Below are 20,697 nucleotides of genomic sequence, written 5' to 3'. Positions count from 1 at the left end.
GAGAAATTGAAGACTGAGAGACAGGAATGGGGAAAGAGAGGGATTTTCTCCTTTTTGCTCCGTAGGAAGACCGTTTTCGTGTCTCCATCTCTGTCCTTCACTATTCCTCTCTTGCTGTCCTCCTCCCATCTTCCTCGATCTGCCTGTCCGTCTCTCCGTTTGTCTGTCCATGCGCGTGTCCCTACCAAGCAACATTCCCAGCAGCTGCGGTTTTGCAAGAGCCGGGAAGAAACTTGAGGATGCTTAAATTCCCACCGTGGAACGAATTCTGAGTGCCCAGGGAGCAGCGCAGCGCGCAACCGACACCCACCTGTCCGGCCCGGGAGCCTGCAGGCTGGAGGGCGGCTGGAGAGCGGCGGCGCCCGGCGGCGAGGCGGGCGCTGCCGGCCGGGACTCGGGCAGCGCCCACCAACCGCTCCGCCCGGGGACAGCCAGCATGAGCAAGCCGGCCGGATCAACAAGTGGGTACCTTTGGGGCCGCCGCGGGGCTCAGCAGCGCAGCCTGGGGTGGGTGGGAGGGGAGGCCGGGGAGGTCCTGCTCCGAGCGCTGCAGCTCCGCGCCGGGGAAAGGGACTCCGGCGGCGTGTGCGCTTTGGCCCAGCTTCTTGTAGACCGTGAGTCGGAATGTTTCGTGGCGAGGGAAGAAGAATTTCGTTACCTCTGGATTGTTGGATTCCCCCTGCCGCCTCCCCACCCCCGCCCTGGTAGGGTAGGAAGGTTGAGACCCAAGCAGCCCACCAGTCGCGCGAGTTGTCTCCGCTTGGCCGCCAGGTGCGGGGAAATGGGGGGCGACAGGGGCGGGAACTAGGCCGCAGCTCCAGGCGGCAGCACAATAACGCGCTCGCTCAAAACTCTGAGCTCCAGCGCGCAAAAGCAACTCTGCGCAAAGCGGATTTGAATGGAATGCTTTGCACCCCGTTTCTAGCTATTTCAAATAATCCTGCAAACTGGGAAGCAGAAACAACTTAAAAGTCACATTTTCCTTAATCCTAAATCCGCGTAGGTCATAACTGGGGAATTTAAAGTATGGCGAACCGCTCTAGCAAAGAGGGGACCAAATCCCTAATCCCAAGGATTTTTCGATCAGAGCTCGGCAGAGGCAGGCCTGTTCCCTTCGCGCGCTTCTCTCCTTCCTCAAACTTGCCTAGCTGGTGGCTCCCCTTGAGGATGCCGAGCCCCGGCTGATCTCTAACTGCCCCTAGACGCCGGAGTGCGGGGTTAAGTGTGCGCGCGAGGGCATCTGCCGGCCCAGTGCCCGCGGAACCCGAGAATGTGGAGGCCCGAGCCGGCGTTGGGCGGGCATTGCCGCAAGGCTTGGATCTCCCCGGGGGCATTTCAGTTCCCGCCTTCCGGTGGCCGGGGGCTGCCTTTTCCAGGGCCCACGGCTGGGGTGGCCCCTGTCGCAGTCCCCACGGCCCCGGAGTTCTCTAACCGCCCTTGTTGCCTTCGCCCATAGCATTTTGGACACTCCGTGCTTTCCTCAAACACCCCCTCCCCTCACTCGCCCTCATTGTCCTGAGTCTTTGAAAGTTGGGAGAATCCAAGATACTTCTGGGCACTGATGCTGAAGTCCCACAGAAGTGGGAAGCAATTAACGTTTAAACGTTTGCTCTGGTTTGGGTGTTACCATTTTAAAAATTCAAGTAAAGTGAATGTGAACCAAAAAGAGAAAAGGAGAATGTTAAAAAGTAGGGTAGAGGGAAGAGAGATGGAAACTTTGCGGCCGCCCAAATCGGAGCCAACCCTTGAGGAGGCCTGGCATTCCAGATAGCTTCGGGCCTACGCTGGCCCTTGCTGCTCTAGTCTCTGGGAAGCGAGGTGGGCTCGCTTTTTGCAGCCCGTGTTCTGGCGTGTGAGGTCCTTCCCAAGAGGTGCAGAAGGAAACCTTTCCTGCTGCATTCTGAGCCCCAGTTGCAGAAACCAGAGCCCGCGGCCTTCCACAGGCCTCCTTGCTACCTCTCCGTGACAGGCCCTCGCCTCCTTCCCTAGAAGTAAGGAGCCTCGGAGTCCTTCGCCCACTTGGGGTGCGGAGCCCCGGGGTTGCTGTGTGTGGGGATACTTGAAAAAATGAGGCCTCGGAAGAGAGGGAAGGGCCCAGCGGGAAGCTCGGTTCGCTGGGGCCCGCACCCGCGTGCGGTGGACGGGGACTCAGGCGAGCCGTCGGCACTCAGGAAGAAAAGGCTGGATGACATGCTGGGGAAACTTGGGAGCTCCCCAACTCCCCAAGAGCCTGAGTTCGCCCTCGGAAGCCTGAGACCTGGAGGAGGTTTCCGCCGCTGCGGTGGCAGTTCCTCAGGCCCGCAGGAAGGTTGCCCCCGCCCGCCGCGCCGCTGCATCCCGGCCTTCTCCAGACAGGTGGCGGCAGCCGGGCCCGAAAACTGAGGCCCTCGGGCCCCAGGCGGCGAGGAGGTCGGCGCGCAGCGGGCGAGGTCAGGACCGAGCCGGTCCGCGAGGTCTGCAGCCCCCGCCTCGCTGGGTTTCGCACAGCTGGAGGGCAGAGCGATGTCACCCGGGAGCCCCGCCTGGGTGGTAACAAGACCCCGGCCAGTCACCCCTGCAGCCCAGACTAACTTCTTTCAACAGCCTCTGATGGTAATTACAGTAATCGAAGCTGCCATATATCTTTAGGCAATTATGACACACAAAAAGCCCCGAGGGGACCCCCTGGCAGGGAAGTTAAGAACGGTTTTCCAGCCTCAGGAAACTCCCGCCTGCCTCACGTCGGAGCTCGCTCGGTTTGCTAAATGAGAGGAGCTTTGCAACGGGGTCAACCAGCTTGTCTCGTGACCCCAAGTCACCTTAACGTGGCTGGGTGGCGGAGTCTGAGGCTCAGACCCGCTCTGCCCCGGAATTTTCGCGTCTCTCCCTCCTGGGCCCCGCCCCGGGCCAGTCGGCCTGCCTCTAATCTGCCCCGGGAGCCGAGGCCCAGAAGTCTGCGCCGAGGCAGGACCCACCCGCAGCGGTGGTGGCCCTGCCGGGCGACTGTCGAGGAGCCCCGACCCCGGCCCCCAGCTGGAGAGGGGTGACCCGCCCCGCACCGGTCCTCCCTGCGCCCCATGAGGTTCTCCAGAGATGTGGTGTATCCCTGTGCTCCTGTCTGGTTGGGAAGGGGGGGTGCGGAAGAGGGGGAGAAATACCACCACTGCTGCTCCTGCGCGCTCATCTTGGCATCATCCAAAGTGCCACCGGGAAGAGGACAGCTGGGGCGACAGGACTGCTGAATCCCAAACATGGACCCCAGCTCAGCCAGAGGGCGCGTGTCATGCTGGGAAGGATGGTTGCAAAATAAGGAAACCAAGTTTGCTGTTTCCAGTGGGAGTGCGATGCCGCAGAGCTCCCGTCCCCGGCTCCTGGGCGCCTGTGAGTTCCCATGGGCACGGTGACAGGCCCAAGGGGGTGAGGGACAAGCCCCGCCGTGGCTTTGCCTGGCTCTCTCCAGCGGCTTCCTCCCCCCACCAAGCACAGCCTCTCCTCCCCACCCTACGGCAAAAGGGGCTCCAAGGCGGTGGTCGCTCCGCTGCGCGCCTCCCCCACCGGCCTTTGTCGCCGTCTGAATTCCCATGCTACTCTTTTTGACGGGTCACTGGTGGCTCTATAGGCAGGTGCTATGGCGGGGTTGTAATTACCCCGGCCGAGCTTGGTCGTTATCGAACCCCCACCCCCACCCTGGCCGCTGGGCTCTCCACGCCCCCCTCCTTCCCGGCCCCCCGCAGCTCCTCCAAGGCCTTGCTCAGGGAGGGATCCCCGCCCGCCAGGACGCCTCGGAATCCACGAGCAAGTTTCCACTTCTGAGACCTCGAGGCCCTCCCCACGTGGCACCCTCTCTTCCTCTATTACCCTGGCCGGGTGGTCTGACTCGCCGCCCTGCACCCCAGCCTGGTAGCGTTCCCCAACCTGAGGGCTCGGGACAGCAACTGTCCAGGTTCACCGAGGAGGCCTTTCGGGCCCAGACTGGAGGCCTTGGGTGGAGTCGCGAGGGGAAAATTCAATGTAAATAAGTTAATTATTACCACCGTCATTACTATTATCCAAGTGTAAGTACTTTAATACTTTGTTTGCAAGAATAAAGATTTCTAAGCCCCTATGAATGGCTTCGGGCTGGTTGGACTCTTGAACCTTAAGAGCAAAAGAGTTCCCTCCCCCGGAATGTTGGAACACCACCTCCCCCGAACGTTCCTCCAAGGTCCGTCCGTAGCCGCTCCGGGCTTGAGGGGATTCCAAGAAAAGTTCTCTTAAGCCAGGCGACCGTCGAGGCCACCAGGGGTGGACACGGGCAGTCTAGAGAAACCAGCTAGGTCCTTTAAAACATCACCCTTCCACGGCGGAGGAAAAACAGGCAGGAAGGGACCCACCCGGGATCCAGTGTGAGGGGGTGGGTCTCTGCGCAAGAACTTGAAGTGCGGAGGGAGAAGGGGTGGCTGTCCCGCGCTAACCTGGGAAGGAACCGCGCACGCGCCACTCCCTCATTTGCCCAGCCCGGTGCTAGTTACTTTGGGGGGAAAATGTTTTTTTTTTTTTTTTCTAAAAGAAATAATTTCTCAAAAGCGATCCACTAAGCATTTTTTAAAATAGGTAAAGCGAAAGTTGGGCAATTACCACTACCCTTATTATCATTAATAATCCTAGTATTAGCATTACAATAATAATCCTAATAATAACAACCGCCCGGCAGCTCAGAGAAAACTCGATTGCCTTCCAGCTGCCATCCCCGGTTCCAGCCGTGTTTGTTTTTCTTCTTTCCCCTTTTACATTTCAAGTTTGTCTCCTCGCGCGCTAACAACTTTCTCTGTTAAATGCGAGAGCGGGGGAGGGAGGCGGCCAAACTTTCCGCGGAGCAGAAAGGCAGCGGCGGGCCGTGCTGCCGCCCGGGCTTGCTGTAATCTTTTATTCCAAAATGGGTCTCGGCGATTAGAAGAGACCCAAATACATGTAGCGGTGCATGAATAATGCTCATTGTAGGAAACTGACACTTGCTCAAGGAAAAAAAGTTTGGCTATAAAATCACTTCATTATTTGCTTTTACCGCAGCTTCGGTGCTAATCCCTTCAGAGGTCAGATTGCTTAGCATCTCTCTCTCCGGCTCCCCTTGCCTCCCTCTTCTCCGCCCTCCTCTCCCTCTCGTCCCTTCCCCCTACCCTGTCTTCCCTGCGATCTCAGGCCGTATTTTAGATATCCCCTGTAAAGTGTGTGGCGACCGCAGCTCGGGGAAACACTACGGGGTCTACGCCTGCGACGGCTGCTCGGGGTTTTTCAAACGGAGTATCCGGCGGAATAGGACGTATGTCTGCAAATCTGGAAACCAGGTACCTCGGCCAGGGCTGCACTGCCCGGCTCCCCTCGGCTGCCTCCCCCTCTTTTGTTTGTGCCAAGGCCTCCTCCGGGTTTCCAAGCTGCTGAGGAGAGACCGAGTCCTGACCTCTCCCTTCCTCTCCCCTCCTTCCCGCCTCAGCTCTCAGAGGCCCTTCCGCGTGGGAAAGGCGGGAAGAGGTAAGGGCAGATACAAGAGTTTGCAGGGGCACATCTGAAATCCGGGTTCCTCCTCGCGCACACACACCCACCCACCCCGCTTTCTGTAATCCTCTCACACACTTTGACACTGGGTAGGTCCCACCCCCGGTGGCTTTAAATCCAGCCCAGGGAACCTAAGGAACTTTAGAATCCAAACCACACGTTGCAAGCTGGAGAAAAGGCTGTGCTGTGTTGCCTGTACCCTACCCCGCCTCTGCCCCCAAGCCGCAGCCCAAGCTCAGTGCCCTGACCACTGCCTGCCATGGTGGAAGTAAAAGGCACAAGGCATCCATCCCAGGCACACCTGAGAGGAGTGTGGCCACCTGGAACACAGGACTTGCTGCGGGAAGGGCTTTGTCCTCTCCACTTGGGAGAAGCAGGACCGCTCTGAAGGGAGCAGGGGGGCTGCAGCCTCCATGAGACTTCAGCTCTGCCTTGTCAGGAAAGGGCAGAGTGAGCAAGAAGAGAAGGTTCTCAAGGAAGGGGTACCTGGAATCCTCTCCAAGGCTCCCGTATCTTCTTCTCTTTTGCTGCTGAGAAGGGCCTGGTTGGTTGTGTCTTGGGATGGAGCAGGCAGAACTGCCTCGAAAATACAAGGGAGTTAGAGCATGGGCTGAGAGTGAGGCAGAGCTTCCTGAGAGAACAAGTAGGACCCCCTGACTCAGTTTCCAGCTCAGTAATAGGCCCATTTGAGGGAGATCAGCCTTTTGGTCCCACATTGACTTCTCCTCAGCCAGGCACACAGACCCTCAGCACAGAGCCAACACCTTGACTCCCAAGAAGACCCAGGAGAGTATATTAGTCAGAATCATCCTTTGGTAACCAAAATGGTAAAATACCTCCACTAATTAATATTTATGGTATCCACACACACACACACATTGTCTGGAGCTAGCGAAGTATTCTTTTTCTAAAGCTATGTCTGCTCATGTCAATATCCCAGATTTGGATTATCAACAAGAACAAGAAGATACTTACATTTGGATAAGTTATTTTGAACTCCAACCCTGGTACCCGTTTAACTGGGCACACAGCTCTGGCTCACCATATGGACACATCACATTATACTCAGGCAGGACTGTATCCCTATAGCCCCATAGGAATGGGGTATTACTGTGGGTTATCAGATTTGAGCAGGCTTCTACTTAAATTACCTTTTAATTTTATGCAATGCACAGAATTAGGAAATCAAAATCTCAGATGTTAATGCTTGATATTTTCAAAGGGGTTGGCTATCAGTTGGAACATATTGATGTCAGTCCAAGTCCTTGTAAAGGACTGATAATAGACTCATCAGGCTTGGTGTCCTCTCCTTGCCGAGAGAATAAATGGGCTGAGCTCAAGCACTCATCTTTCTCTCAAGCTTTGGATATTTATACACATTTGATCTGATTTGAAGACGCTCCTAAGAACAAGTGAAGGCTTCCATTTTGCATTAGCTTGTTTATCAGAATACTAGGAAGATAACATTTGAGGATAGACATACGATTGCAATTAATAACAAGTTCTTTAACCCTCTTTACATCGAGCTATCACACTGGTCAGCAAAGATGCCCTGAAGAATTCATTTGGAAAGCAAAAATTATTTCTTTTATCTCTTGTATTCTAAGATTAGATAAATAATGTTCCAATTTGTTATTAACAGTAATGAGGACATAGAGAAATTGTTACAAACCTCTGCGCTGTCTTTATTTTAAATACCTCAACATATTTTAAATCAGAAGGGTGGGATCTCATTTTTAAAAAAGTGTATTCAAGTGTGTCATTTTTTTCTTAAGGGCTATTTCAGAAAATGTGCCTACCCACAATTCGCACTACATGAGTTTTTTAGATTATGAAGGAAAATAAAAATACATTTATTTTATTCTCTTTATTCCCCCGGTACTTGTAACAGTTGCAAGTCATATAAATACAGGAGAGCACCAAACTTATATATTTTTGGTGTGTAAAGTATATGTGTAGATATGACTCTTTATCTATCTATGTGTATATGTTCCCTCAGTAATAACACTTAACAGTGAATGAATTCCATAAGAAACTTTCTCTGTAAATTTCCTCTTGTAATAGCCTGTATTTTTTCCCGAAAATTGCATTAGGTAAAACATTTTCGTGCTTCTCAAATAAATATTTCTAAGGCAGTAATTAGCTCTCCGCACACCCCCCCTCAGGTACCATGCTAATATTCTCAGTCCATATTATCATTTTGTCAGACAGCCCATGACATTATCTTCTTGGTCAAATTTACATAGTGAACACTTCAAGATTTTGCCCAGGCCTTGGGCTCTTCCCTTCTCATCCTCACCTCTGGAGGCCTTGCCCTGCTAACCACTCTGGCTCCTGCCTCACCTTCCAGGAATGGCTGTGTTTCCGTCAATCTGGGCTGAGCCCAGTCTTTAAGACAACGTTAACATGCTGGTTAGAAGGATGGCTTCAAGTACAAAGCCAAGAGTGAGGAAAACAGGAGAGTGAAGACTAAATGGGAAATATGTATCCGACAAATAAATGTCCCCCCCCCCCGCCCCAAAGTGACAGAAAGAGGTAGACTCGAAACCTGAAGGTGGAAAGAATAGTTGGCAGGAGGGGTGGGGTGGAGGGGATCCTGGCTGATCCACCTTCTCTGGGTCCGGTCGCTGTCTTCGGTCCTGAAACGTCTCGGCCCTGTTCCACCACCTCTGAGCCTGGCGGAAGCTCCTCTCTAGAGCTTGTCCTCCCAATGCTGCAAAGTCAGGCAATCCAGGCGCTTTGACCCTTCGCCTGCTTGGGGAAGGACTCTTCCTCCTTGTCCACTTTCACAAGGTTGGGGGCTGTTCCTTTTGAAGTAGCCCCAGAAATCCCGGCCGTCTTCCTACCTAGCCCTGTTCATGCCCAAGGCCTTCGAGTTTTGGGGCCCCAGGCTTGCAGCTCCCAGATGGGTGGCAGGGTCCATTCCCCCCTCCACGTTTCCCCCAAAACGGCGTTCACATCTCCAGTCTAAAGGCCCTGGGGGCCTCTGACCTTCTGTGCTCTGTTCTAGGGAGGCTGCCCGGTGGACAAGACGCACAGAAACCAGTGCAGGGCGTGTCGGCTGAAGAAGTGTTTGGAAGTCAACATGAACAAAGATGGTAATCAGTACAGCTTTTTATTTCTCTAATGTTGGTTGACTAGTAAGTAAATTATATGTACAGAAAATACATGGCACTCCAATGCATGTAAATCATCTCTAGAGCACTTCTTTCCAGATGCTGGGAATTGGCCTCCAACTTTCAGTCTTATCTGTTTCTCTGCGTGAGCCCCTACCCCCATCCCACTGAACTCTAGAGGTAGGGTAGGGTCCATACCCACATAGGGAACTTGCACCCTGCAACCCCCCCACCCCCATGAAGACAGCACTCTGGGGGAACTCACTCTGCTGGACACTCGTGCAGATTTCCTGGATCCTAATGCCTCCTCTGACCTCTCCTTGCAGCCCTACGCCTGTTAGCCTTCCGCAGGATCTCGAAATCTGGATGGTCTCCGAGGTTGGAGACTGTGGGGACTAGGGGACTGTTGGAGTAGGGAGGGCAGAGACACAAGCGCACGGAATTTCAAGCCTGTGTTTGTTAATTCATCAAGACTCCAAAACCAGGACAGCCATTGTGGCGATCTGGGCTTTTTCTCTCGGTTCTACAAAAAGGGGCTGGAGAGGCAGGGAGACGCCTGTGGGTGCCTCGCACAGCTGACTTTCAGAAGGACCTTAAAGGCGCGCAGCAAGAGCTAGAGCATGAGAACGCAGGCTGAGTGCCAGCCTGGTGGTGGCCTGGCGAGGGCGCCCCAGGCCCGGCCGGCCCAGGGGCCGGGGTCATGGCCAGGAGGGAGGAATGGGGCCTCAGGATAGGATGCTGAGAGAGTTTGCCTTGGCGACAGTCCGGGCCGGGTGGCAGCTCCAGGAGGCACAGAGCCCACTGGGGAGAGCTCCTTCCTCAGCAGCGCAGGAAGCAGGAGGGAACGTCCAACCTGTTGAACTCGTGTATTGACAAGTTGTCAAGCTCTGCGAGCGGAAGATTGCCCTGAATTAATTTGTTTGTTTAAACTGTTGGCGGTAATTGTCACATCTCCCCTGCCTTCCTCCAGCACACTCCAAGACGGGCTCTCCCTCGGGTCCTTTGCTCCTGAGGCCCTCGGAGGCCAAACGCCACTTGGGGGGGGGTGAGGTGGGGGGAGTCACCATTGGGCTGACCGGGAAATGCTTGTGCAGGGAAGGCAGTGCCTGGCTGGGCACAGGGCTCCTGATCCCCTTTGTCGCTTCCCCACCCCCAGGGTCTCCGGTTTCTCTGCGACCTCCTCTGGGTGGGGCAGAGCCCTGAACGGACCAGAGAACAGGCCTGGTCTTGCTGGAGGTTTGGCCATTATCGTGACACTTGGGTCCGGCTTCTCCCCTCAGCCTGGGCTCTCGTGCCTGCAGTGTAAGAGGCAGACGACCTCGGAGCGCCCTCCGCCCGCACATTCCCTGTCCCTCCCTCTCTTCACCTCTCCAGTGACCCTGCCTGCCCAGGCGTGGCGTTTGGCCCCAGAGCCCGGCAGCGGCTAAGTGTGGTCGAGTCTCTGATCCTGGGCATTCGCCCATCTGTCTGTCTCTGCAGCCGTGCAGCACGAGCGGGGGCCTCGGACGTCCACCATTCGCAAGCAGGTGGCCCTCTACTTCCGCGGACACAAGGAGGAGAACGGGGCGGCTGCGCACTTCCCCTCGGCCGCGCTGCCCGCGCCCGCGTTCTTCACCGCAGTCACGCAGCTCGAACCCCACGGCTTGGAGCTGGCCGCGGTGTCCGCCACCCCGGAGCGGCAGACTCTCGTGAGCCTGGCTCAGCCCACGCCCAAGGTCCGTGTCCTTGCTGGGCCCAAAGGAGCCCCGTGGCTGGCTGAGGGCGGGGGCGGGGCGCCCAAATCTTCGGCGCTAGGATGGGGGGAGCCAAAGACTGAGCGACCTCGCGGGGTGCTGGGTCGGGCTCTGCGGGGAGCTGTCGGCCCCCCACTCTCCCCGCCTAAGCCTGGAGTGTCCAAATTTTGGTGGACTGGCTACACACGTGAACTCCCTGCCCCATTTCCCAGAGAGTCCCTTCCAGCAAGTTTGAGGTGGGGCCCAGGAATTTGCCCCTTAAAAAAAAAAAAAAAAAAAAAAAGCCAAGTGGGGTGGAGTCCTGGCTGAACCGAGGGGCAACCTAGGTATTTCTGGAGGCCGGAAGAGCACTTCTGTGTTTAGGGAAAAGGAGTTGGCTGCAGCTGGCAGAGAGGAGTCCCCGTGTGGCAGATCGCAGGGATCTGTTTTTCTGGGGCAAAGCTGTAGGGTCCCTAATGCAGCAACAACCAACAAGGGGAGCGCACCCTGTTAGGATGGTTTGAGGAAGCTGGCTGCGGATTGAGTCTCTGTTGAGAAGGGCCACAGCCTGAACACTTCAAAAGGCTGCCACCTAGGGACTACCTTCCAGGCTTCCAGCTGGTACCTACCCAAAGCACCCACTCCAGGCCACGGAAGGGGAGGGCCAGCTGCAGCCCCAAACTGCAGGGAAGCCAAACACCTGGGCACACACACAAGCACAATATTTAATATTGCTTTCTTACCCTTGATGTGTATAATAAGCTTGGGAAAGTAGTGTTATGAATATGTTGTCAGTTATGAATGGGGACGCTCTGTGAATGATTAAGATGTCTAATTGAAATATTTCCATAATATACTAATCCTTTCTAAAAATACTCATATGCATATTTGTGTTTGGGATGCCTATTAATTTATACTTTTTTCACATCTATTTTTATTTACACAAATGCAAGCAGCTCTTGTCTAAATTGGGAGACAGGCCTGGCACTTGGCTCAGTTGGAGGAAAATTTGCTGCAGGGGATAGAAAAGCCAGATGCCCCTCTGGAAGAACAGGCCCCCAGAGAGTGGAAATGGGCCTTTCCCAATGGTTATTATTTCTCAAATTCTATAGATATAGATGTTTGTTTTTTTTGTCTACCGATGGCAACTGCGTGTTTAAGCAGAACATCCAAACGCCTATCTCCTTCCCCAGTCTAATTAGGAAATTAAAAGGTTGGCTCTTCTTGCAAAGCTGTGGTTTCCTCACTCTGTGGTGTTTCTCTTTCTTCCCTGCTCAGTATCCCCACGAAGTGAATGGGACCCCGATGTATCTGTACGAAGTGGCCACGGAGTCCGTGTGTGAATCAGCTGCCAGGCTTCTGTTCATGAGTATCAAGTGGGCTAAGAGTGTACCAGCTTTCTCCACGCTATCTTTGCAGGACCAGGTATGACCAGGAGGGCACTGAGCTCTTGGGGAGGGGGACTGGGGGAAAAACAAAACCAAAACAAAATAAAAAAACCAAAAAACCAACAGTGGTCAGTCTCATGAACCTGGAGGTTACCTGGATAAATCACAAAGGCCAGGCGTCTGTTCTTAACGGCAAAGAGGAAACTATTTTTATCAGCTTCCTACGATGGGTTCAAAATATCTAGCTATGGAATCCTTACTAAGAAGCATAATTATGTTATTTCAGGAAAGTTGGATCTGGTCTATGAAAAACAAATAGACAAAAACATTAGCTCTCTTTTTTTCAAGTTTAATTGAAACACCAAATTTAATCACAAATTTAAAAAATTTTAATGACAGTAAAATTGCTAATAAAACAGTGTTTCTTAAGAATATTGGACCTGGCAGAAGTGTTGATAGTATTTGCTTGTAAGATTTTCAGAGCTAGTCTCATTGTTTTATGTTCACAGCTTTGTATTTTCCACTGTGGCCTTGACCACTAATTGATGAGCATGTATGGGTATGGGCTGCCTTGCAGACCTCCCTCAGGCCAGGATCTTCCTTGCTTCTTGAAGTCCTTTATGAGATTTTATAAACAAATGGGCATTGTGCATAATTCTCTGGTTGTAAATGACAGTCAGAAAGAGAAGTATATGCTGCTAAAAATTACATCTTACTAAAAGCCGGAAATTTTGTTGTTAGAAATCGCAGGGATAGCGTCTGCCAGAATTTTTCTAATCTTAAGGGAAAGAAAGAAAATGAAGTCTTCGTAAGCATTAGACGTTACCAGTACATTCATGGAAATTAATGACACATTTCTCAAAAGGCTAATAAGTAGTTTTGAAAGCAAGTGGCTTATTTCTTTAATTCATTTTATACCTAATTAAAGCATAATGGTGCCCTTTAATATGAAGTATGTTTCCTACGGAGAGACCTAGCAATGTGCTCAAAACATTTAATCTTCTAGCATGGGATGTTCTTTTTTCCATAGCCTGGACTTTCAGACATGGTGAGAATTAGATATTGTTTACCTTGCATTTTAAAGTATTATTTTCTGTACCTAATGCAATAAAACTAAAAATAAAGCATTTTCAAAATTAAACCTTTTTGGTCTGATTGTGATTTCGGTTACAAGCCTTCACAATTCAGCTCTTAGCTCCCAAAAGGAAATACTTTCACATAAATCATCCAGAACTGACTGGTTTTTGAGAGATTTTTCAAAACAGATTTCTTTTTTCCAAAATAGTTAGGTTTTATCTTTGACCAGAGTTGCATGTTGACTCTAACCATTTGTTGTGTGTGTGTGTGTGTGTGTATGTGTGTGCGCGCACGAGCCCACGCGTATGTGTACTGGCTGCTTTCTCTGAAAACAGGTATTTGTATACTCGTTAATAGAAACAAAATTTACTTACTGTCTGCCACTTAGCCCTTCAGTGGAAACCCTTCAACAACAAGCAAACTACAATGAAGTGGAATCCGGTATATTAATTTGGAAAAGGAGTCAGATTTTCATTTTAAATATTCAGTAGCACATTTTATTAGAGTGAAAATGACAAGCACCTTGATGCTGTCCACTTATGATTCTCAGAAAAATCAGGCAGTGAGATGAGGTAAACTCAGCAAAACCCTATTAACATAATTACACCCTGATTTCCCTGCATGCCTCTTGGGAATTAGTGATCTCTCTTTCTCTCTCTCTCTCTCTCCCAGCCCAGCCCCCCAACCCTCTAGGAAGATGGGGGCCCAGATCTGCACGCTTAGTCTGTAATCCTCAACCCTGATAATATCAGCATTTTATATGAAGGGGATCTGCCTGCTGAGCTGCTGGTGGCATTTCATAGAGCCTGGGTCTCTGGAGAAGTTTCTAGGTGGTCGGGAATGAATAGATGCAAGGCCAAGAAGGGTAAACCCTTTTCCAAAGGAAGCAAAGTTTGGGGAATTGGAATGGCTGACTCTCAGATGCCTGTGCTTATCTATAGGCACCTTTTCAAAAAGGAAAAATGTGGAAAATAAAGGAAAAGCTGGAATATTCAGAGGAAAATTTACCAAGACAGGCATTTAAAACACTTTTTAAAATAATGGAAATTTACATATTGAAATTGTTTATAAATTTATAAATTACACACTATATTATATTATACATCTATTGTATGACAGCTGATGCTTTTGGAAGATGCTTGGAGAGAACTGTTTGTTCTAGGAATAGCACAATGGGCCATTCCGGTTGATGCTAACACTCTACTGGCTGTATCTGGTAAGAATTGCACAATTTAATGACTTTGTTGTAGAAATTACCATAAAAATACATTACTGAAAAAAGAACAACATGTAAAGAATAACAAATTCCTGCTGAACAATAGAGTATACCTGTCATTTATAAATCTATATTTAAATGCAAATAATGTTGTTTTGTTGTATTCATGACTGCTTGCATTGTTATTTAAATGCAAATTACTGTGTTTGTTATCATCCAAGAGAAGATTTTATATTAACTTTCATACAATATAGCCGGTTTACATGGAATCAGATATCTTAGAGTGACAATTGAATAGATATTGATATGCAGAATTCTGTCAAAAATCAATATTAAATCGTGAAAATGCCTTCATATTAGAGCATTTAGTCCATATTTCTATTCTAGGCATGAACGGTGACAACACAGATTCCCAGAAGCTGAACAAGATCATATCTGAAATACAAGCTTTACAGGAGGTGGTGGCCCGATTTAGACAACTCCGGTTAGATGCTACCGAATTCGCCTGTCTGAAATGCATCGTCACTTTCAAAGCTGGTAAGCTGACGCAGACCCCCGCCTCTTCTCCTTCCCTGGGCTTGCCACCTCCCTCACTCAGCCACCTCAGGGTCCAGACTGATCATTGCACAAAGGGGGGATGGTTTTTTAAGGGAGCCGATACCGGGGACTGGCCCCGTTTTCCGTGGTGGGGGCCCTACCTGTTCTCCAGCCAGCCAGCCATTTCCAGGGAGGTGCTTTCCCATCTGCATTTCCTGCGCTGCTTCTCACAGCTTCTCCCATCTTCGTTTCTAGTTCCTACACACAGTGGTTCTGAGCTGAGAAGTTTCCGGAATGCTGCCGCCATTGCAGCCCTTCAAGATGAGGCCCAGCTAACCCTCAACAGCTACATCCATACCAGGTGACCCTTGTTTGCCTTGACCTGGTACTTCAGAAAATCGCTTCCATTGTGAATGTGTGAAAAGGCCCGAGTCAGCCAGTTCAAATCCTGTGACCAATTATCCTGTTGCCCGCCCGCTAATATAGTTAGAACCTTACTTACCTCGCAGGTGGGTGAGAGGAGGCGGTCAGATTAGATGAGCAAAGGGAAAGCATTGCCAGACCCGGAACAAGCTGATCCATCAAAACATTTGGCCACATTTGTGTAAATGGACCTGATAGGGGAAGGGTCAAAAATGAAGGCCAAAGTGTTGTGATCTGTTAGCTGATCTATTAGAGAGTGGTCGCATCATCCTTGAGAGGCCATCTGTAACCCTGTCATGACTGTTGTTTGGCTTTGGTGACTGGTATCCACTGAGTTGTCTTGAGTCATGGCCACTTCCGGCCGAGCAGAGCCCATTGGCGGAGGCTATTCTTGGCTCGTTGGAGAAACTCTCAGCCACTGGGGCTCCAGCGGTGCTCCTCCTGGCCCACCAGTGGACAAGTCCACCCAGAGGTGTATAGACTCTGATTTCATTTTCAAATGAAAAAAGGCAAGACTTTTAAAGAGTCACAGAACACTGCTAGCTTCGTAAGTTAGGATTGCAATAGATCTGAGGAATAGAATAGAATAGAGTTGCTTATGATTATTTCTTCTTAGATTGACCTTGAAAGGAAGCCCATGGAAACCTTCTCCATCATCTCAACATCACCCACAGACACAGTGCTGGGAGTCATAAATTGAGTGGCTCTGGCCGTTGGTGCCTTCCTCATCTAGGGGTGGGAGAAATCCCAAGTCAGTTGGATTCACTGGGGGGGAACAGAGCTTCTGCTACGAAGCTGCTTATTTTGTCATAAATCCTCCTTTGAAAACTAACTAATAAACCCGTTCCTGTCCATGGAATATCACTGAAACTCTGTTGCATGATAGTGCCTGGGTACATGTCTTTCAAATCAAAGTGCTGTTTTTTAAAAATTATAAATACGTGTTAAATTTCCGAATGTACGGTAAACACTTCATCTTTGTTCAAAATTATAAAATGGAGCAGTACGTAATTGGGGCACTTTTTGCCCACTACAAACTAACTTGTATATCATGACTGACTCCGACATTTAGAGTCATTAAGGTGTAAAGAACATCACACTGATGAGAATGTGACACCCACTTACTGATTCAGGCAAGCCTTTGCTGAGTACTCGCTCCACGCAGGGCTCCTGGTGAGCATGGTGGGACACCAGAAAGTGCAAGACACTTATCCCTGCATGCAGTAGACACAAGTGTTTATTCAGGTCAGACCAGAGAAGAGAGAAAAGGCAAAGTGGGCAGTGGGAGAGACGAGTTCTAGTTGGTGAGGGAAAGAAGACAACATGTGAGCTGATCCTTGAATGGCAGGCCTTCAGCAGGGGAGAAGGGCTTCGAGGAGAGCCAGCAGAGGTGCTGTGGGAGGTGCCAGAGTCCAGGAAGGGGAGTCTGAGAGAGCAGGGCCCACCAGAAGTTTCTTCTAGGGTGACCTGAGAGAGTGCAACCACAAATTAACAAAAGTCTTCTTTAGCAAAATGGCAAATAACTACTTCTCCCCAGCCTCAAAACAAGGAGATTATTTATTGAAGGAACACATTTGCTTTGACAAGGAATTTTTAGTTCACAATATGAGCTATAGCTATAATTAAATTTTTTTTTTAGAGAAGGGGGAGGGGGAGAGAGAGAGAGTCCTAAGCAGGCTCCATACTCCATCTGAGATCATGACCTGAGCTGAAACTAAGAGTCAGATGCGCCGCTGACTGAGCCACCCAGGTGGCCCTGTAATTAATATTAATACCTAGAGTCATACATAGGGTGAAACTGCATACGCCTCATTTCTTAGCTCCTTCAATCAGAGAATATTCTCCTCTAGCACTTTCCTGTCTAGAAAAATAAAATCTGAAATTGAAATGAAAAGTCAGTATTGCAAACTGAGCTAATTATACATTAATTGTTAAAAATTGCAAACTCAGCTCTGTAGGCTACTTCTCTAATTATCTAGGACATAAGGAAAAGGCTAGGAATTGGCATTTCACACAAGCTATGTTATAACTGAAGATCAAACAACACGGATCTGTGACAGACACAGAACACTTATGCCTGAAAAGAAAGCTTCTCGCTATTTATGCTAATGGACAAAATCAGGGACACAGATATTCTAAAAAATAATATTGAGTAGTTAGGCACTCTTTCTCTCTGCCTCACACGCGCGTGCACGCACACACACACACACACACACACACACACACTGTTACTGTTTCTGGGTAGTACAAGACTCCACATATAACAGACAGTTCATCCTTGTTGACTAACCAGCCCCTTCCTAACTAGGAAATAAAAGAAACAGGTGAGTAGGTGAGTGGATAATCTCCATGCAGAAAGTCAAGATTTAATGGTCTATGGATTCTCCAAAATCCATCCTTTCTGGAAGTTACTACTTCCCACAGTGGTTCCTCACCATGGGAAAATTCCAGCATGTTGGGTGAGGGCTACAGACATGGCGGAGACTTGTCTAGGCATCCCATGGCCTCCCACCCACTGTAGGGTTCTTGCTCCTCAGCCTGACCCCAGGAGGGGAAGCAGAGCTGTTGAAGAGAGTCAGGTAGAAGGGAGATGTGGGTCTGGGGGTTCCTTCCCTTCCATTCCTTGTCCATGGGTGATAATGAAGCTGGGCAGCCGAACAGCCAAATGAGGTCCTCAGAGGCCCAGGAAGAATTATCAGCCTAGTATCAGGTTGAAGAGAGGGATTTCCGGGTGCCCAAAGCTAAGAGACAATAGTGATCATGACTCGATTCTATTTGCAGGCTGACATTACTGGTCAGTTAAACTCAGCATTCAGCTACCTAGCTCCTATGAATGAATTTTGGTATCTATCAGTTTCTAGCCCTCTGTGGCCAGGGAGGGGTTAAACCTGGCTTGGTTACTGACAGGTGCCCCTGGAGCTCAGTCTTCTGGGTGGTGTGCTGTGGAGGAGGGAGCCCTCCTTGAGAAATACATAGGTAGCTGATTGCAAACAATTAATGGAGGAAGCATCCGGGCCACGGTGAGGTTACAGGCATCTGAGGGCAGCAGAAAATTGAACTTGCCCATCTGAGCACAGACGTATGTTGGACATCAAGAGAGGAAATTGTTAAGCAATTTCTCACATCTTTAATTATATGCCAATTTCATTGACATGAAAGTTGGATGGCAATACCACCCAACAGAACTTAGTCTTTAATTTGCAGTGTAATAAGGACGGAATTATTCCTGAGAGTGACTAAGTGTAATGCCTGAATAATAATTTGGAGAATGGCTTAGAAAAGGAAACCATTTTATCTGAGGAAACGAGCCTGAGGAAGGAGCCTTGTGAATCAGACAATGTGGATGTCAGCGCTACCCTTTATCCTCAGCAGCATGGTGACTTCCTGCCCTGGCAGACTTCAGTGTATTATCTGACCTGAACTGGGCGCCATGTTTCTTAAAATTATTTTTCTGGGGCGCCTGGGTGCTTCAGTAGGTTAAGCCTCTGCCTTTGGCTCAGGTCATGATCCCAGGGTCCCAGGATCGAGCCCCAAACCGGACTTTCTGCTCAGCGGGAAGCCTGCTTCTCTCTCTGCCCCTCACCCTGCTTGTGCTCTCTCTCTCACCTCCCTCTCTTGCAAATAAGTAAAATCTTTTTTAAAAATAAAAATTACTTTTCATCCAGGGGTGCCTGGATGGTTCAGTAGGTTAAGTCTTTGCGTTCAGCTCAGGTCATGATCCCAGGGTCCTGGGATCGAGCCCCGCATCGGGCTCTCTGCTCAGCGGGGAGCCTGCTTCCCTTCCTCTCTTTCTGCCTGCCTCTCTGCCTACTTGTGATCTCTGTCTGTCAATAAATAAATAAGATCTTTAAAAAAAATTACTTTTCATCCAAAAAAATGTAAGCCCTTTGCCTGATGTAGAGACAGTCACCACGTGATTTGGGCCACGTCATTTAGGCTCTTCTTGCCTCGGCTGTTCACCCTGCAGAGCAGGGCCAGTAGCACCTGTGGGGGCCTCCAGGTAGGGAGGGTGGGGTAGTACAGAGGCCCAGCCAGGAAGAGGGTGTGTCTTCAAGTATGGGACATGAATTTCCATGAGGAATGGATCTTACCTTGCTTTATGGCTTCTCCTCTTCCAGATACCCCACGCAGCCCTGTCGCTTTGGAAAACTCCTGTTGCTTTTGCCAGCTTTACGTTCTATTAGTCCATCCACCATAGAAGAAGTGTTTTTCAAAAAAACCATCGGCAACGTGCCCATTACAAGACTGCTTTCAGATATGTACAAATCCAGTGATATCTAAGCTCTGAGTCCCCACTTTTCAGGATGGGACAGTGTCTGATGAACTTCTACCCGCGGAGAACAAGCCTCAACTAACAAACCCTTCAGGAAGCATAAACGTGGGAATGTGTAGCCTTCAGAAAAACATGCCAATGGACGCAAAACAATTCCAGTTGCTTTGACCTGCTGCCTCCCCTAGGGTAAGGCAGCAGGGAAGGAAAGGGGGCGTCACAGGACCACCGGAGCTGAGAGAACTCCTTGCTGCCGCACCCTGGGAGGGGGGCCAGATTGGGGGGGTTGCCGCAGGCCGTGCCATCCTGCCTCTTACCTGGAAGACCGGGCTGCACTCTCAAAACCTGAACCGTCCGTAGAACTTCCTTTTCTTTTTTAGCATATGAAGTTGGGTAACCAAATAGAGCTCTGTGTATAACATCATACGGCAGCCTTCAGAACTATTTTACGTTGGAGAATTTATTTTAAAAATAATGGTTAGGTTTTCAATCAAAAGTTTTATCAAAAGTTTTTCTTCTATCGTAATACATCATGAAGTGGCCTTCCGGACTGAGTTAGTAAATGAAAGGTAGCTTATGCCGTGAGACTTGTTTTTTCTCTGTTTTCTCTCCTTTCTCTCTCTTTTGTTCTTCTCCTTCTCCTTTCCCTCCTTCTCCTCCTCCTTCTCTTCAATACCATAGGCCAGGCAACCTCGTCCAAGGAACTGGTGGACGAAAATGAGATTCGCACCAGGACTTGAGCTTGGATAACATCTCAAAAATAGAAGAGCTTGACTAAAAAGAACGCAAGTTGACGGAGGATGGATAAAAACAGCAAAACCAAATAAAGCGGAGGTGAAGGCAGAGGGAGATCGCTGTCCCGTTATCAAAGTGCTGAAACCAAAGGCGATGGGGGTCCAAACTCGTGTTTCGGCAAGTCACAGCAGAGTAGCTGAACAGAGACATGAGGCCAGAAGGAACCACTGGAGATGAAGGCTAAAAGGTTTCTTGATCGATCCATGGCTACAGTCTGAGACTCTTCAATGCCTTTCCGAAAACCGGTTTCTAGTAAAGCCTTGAACACACGCATGCACATGCACACGCACACACACACACACACACACCGTCCTACACTATAAGCTGCTCCTTTGGTATGAATCTATACTTACGGAAATGTAGAAACAACCATTTTAAAATAGCTGCTGTACTTTTCACATTTTGATTTCTTAGGTACTAGCACTGAGGAAAAATATTCAGCACTTGGACTATCATAGGATGAGTAAAACTTTTCTTGTACAAAGTGAATTAACTGATTTGTGAAGTTAAAAGGTTGTACTCATTGTATTTACAAAGAATAAAAATATATTGGATTTAAAGGAATGCTCCCTGATTTCTTAGCCTCCCTCCCTGGCTGGTTCTTGCCCCCAGCTCTGAGGTGGCTGTGGCAGCTGGTGTAGAAATTGAACCT

The 20,697-nt window shown here is 49.7% G+C and overlaps 1 protein-coding gene across 1 annotated transcript; it reads left to right on the top strand.

Annotated features, from left to right (window-relative positions):
• The first annotated feature begins 436 nt into the window (after positions 1 to 436).
• NR2E1 (nuclear receptor subfamily 2 group E member 1) lies at positions 437 to 20,605 on the top strand. The gene is made up of 9 exons (XM_044244562.1): positions 437 to 461; positions 5,158 to 5,303; positions 8,522 to 8,609; positions 10,107 to 10,342; positions 11,618 to 11,764; positions 13,924 to 14,020; positions 14,408 to 14,557; positions 14,813 to 14,918; positions 19,099 to 20,605. Exons 1-9 carry the CDS (start codon positions 437 to 439, stop codon positions 19,259 to 19,261), a joined length of 1,158 nt encoding a protein of 385 aa, XP_044100497.1. The 3' UTR covers positions 19,262 to 20,605.
• Positions 20,606 to 20,697: the final 92 nt, after the last annotated feature.

The sequence above is a fragment of the Neovison vison genome, chromosome 1 (assembly GCF_020171115.1).
Source record: "Neovison vison isolate M4711 chromosome 1, ASM_NN_V1, whole genome shotgun sequence".
NCBI classification, from domain to species: Eukaryota; Metazoa; Chordata; class Mammalia; order Carnivora; family Mustelidae; genus Neogale; species Neogale vison.
Note: the sequence above shows the minus strand (reverse complement) of the source record. Positions and strands in the feature narration are given on the sequence as shown.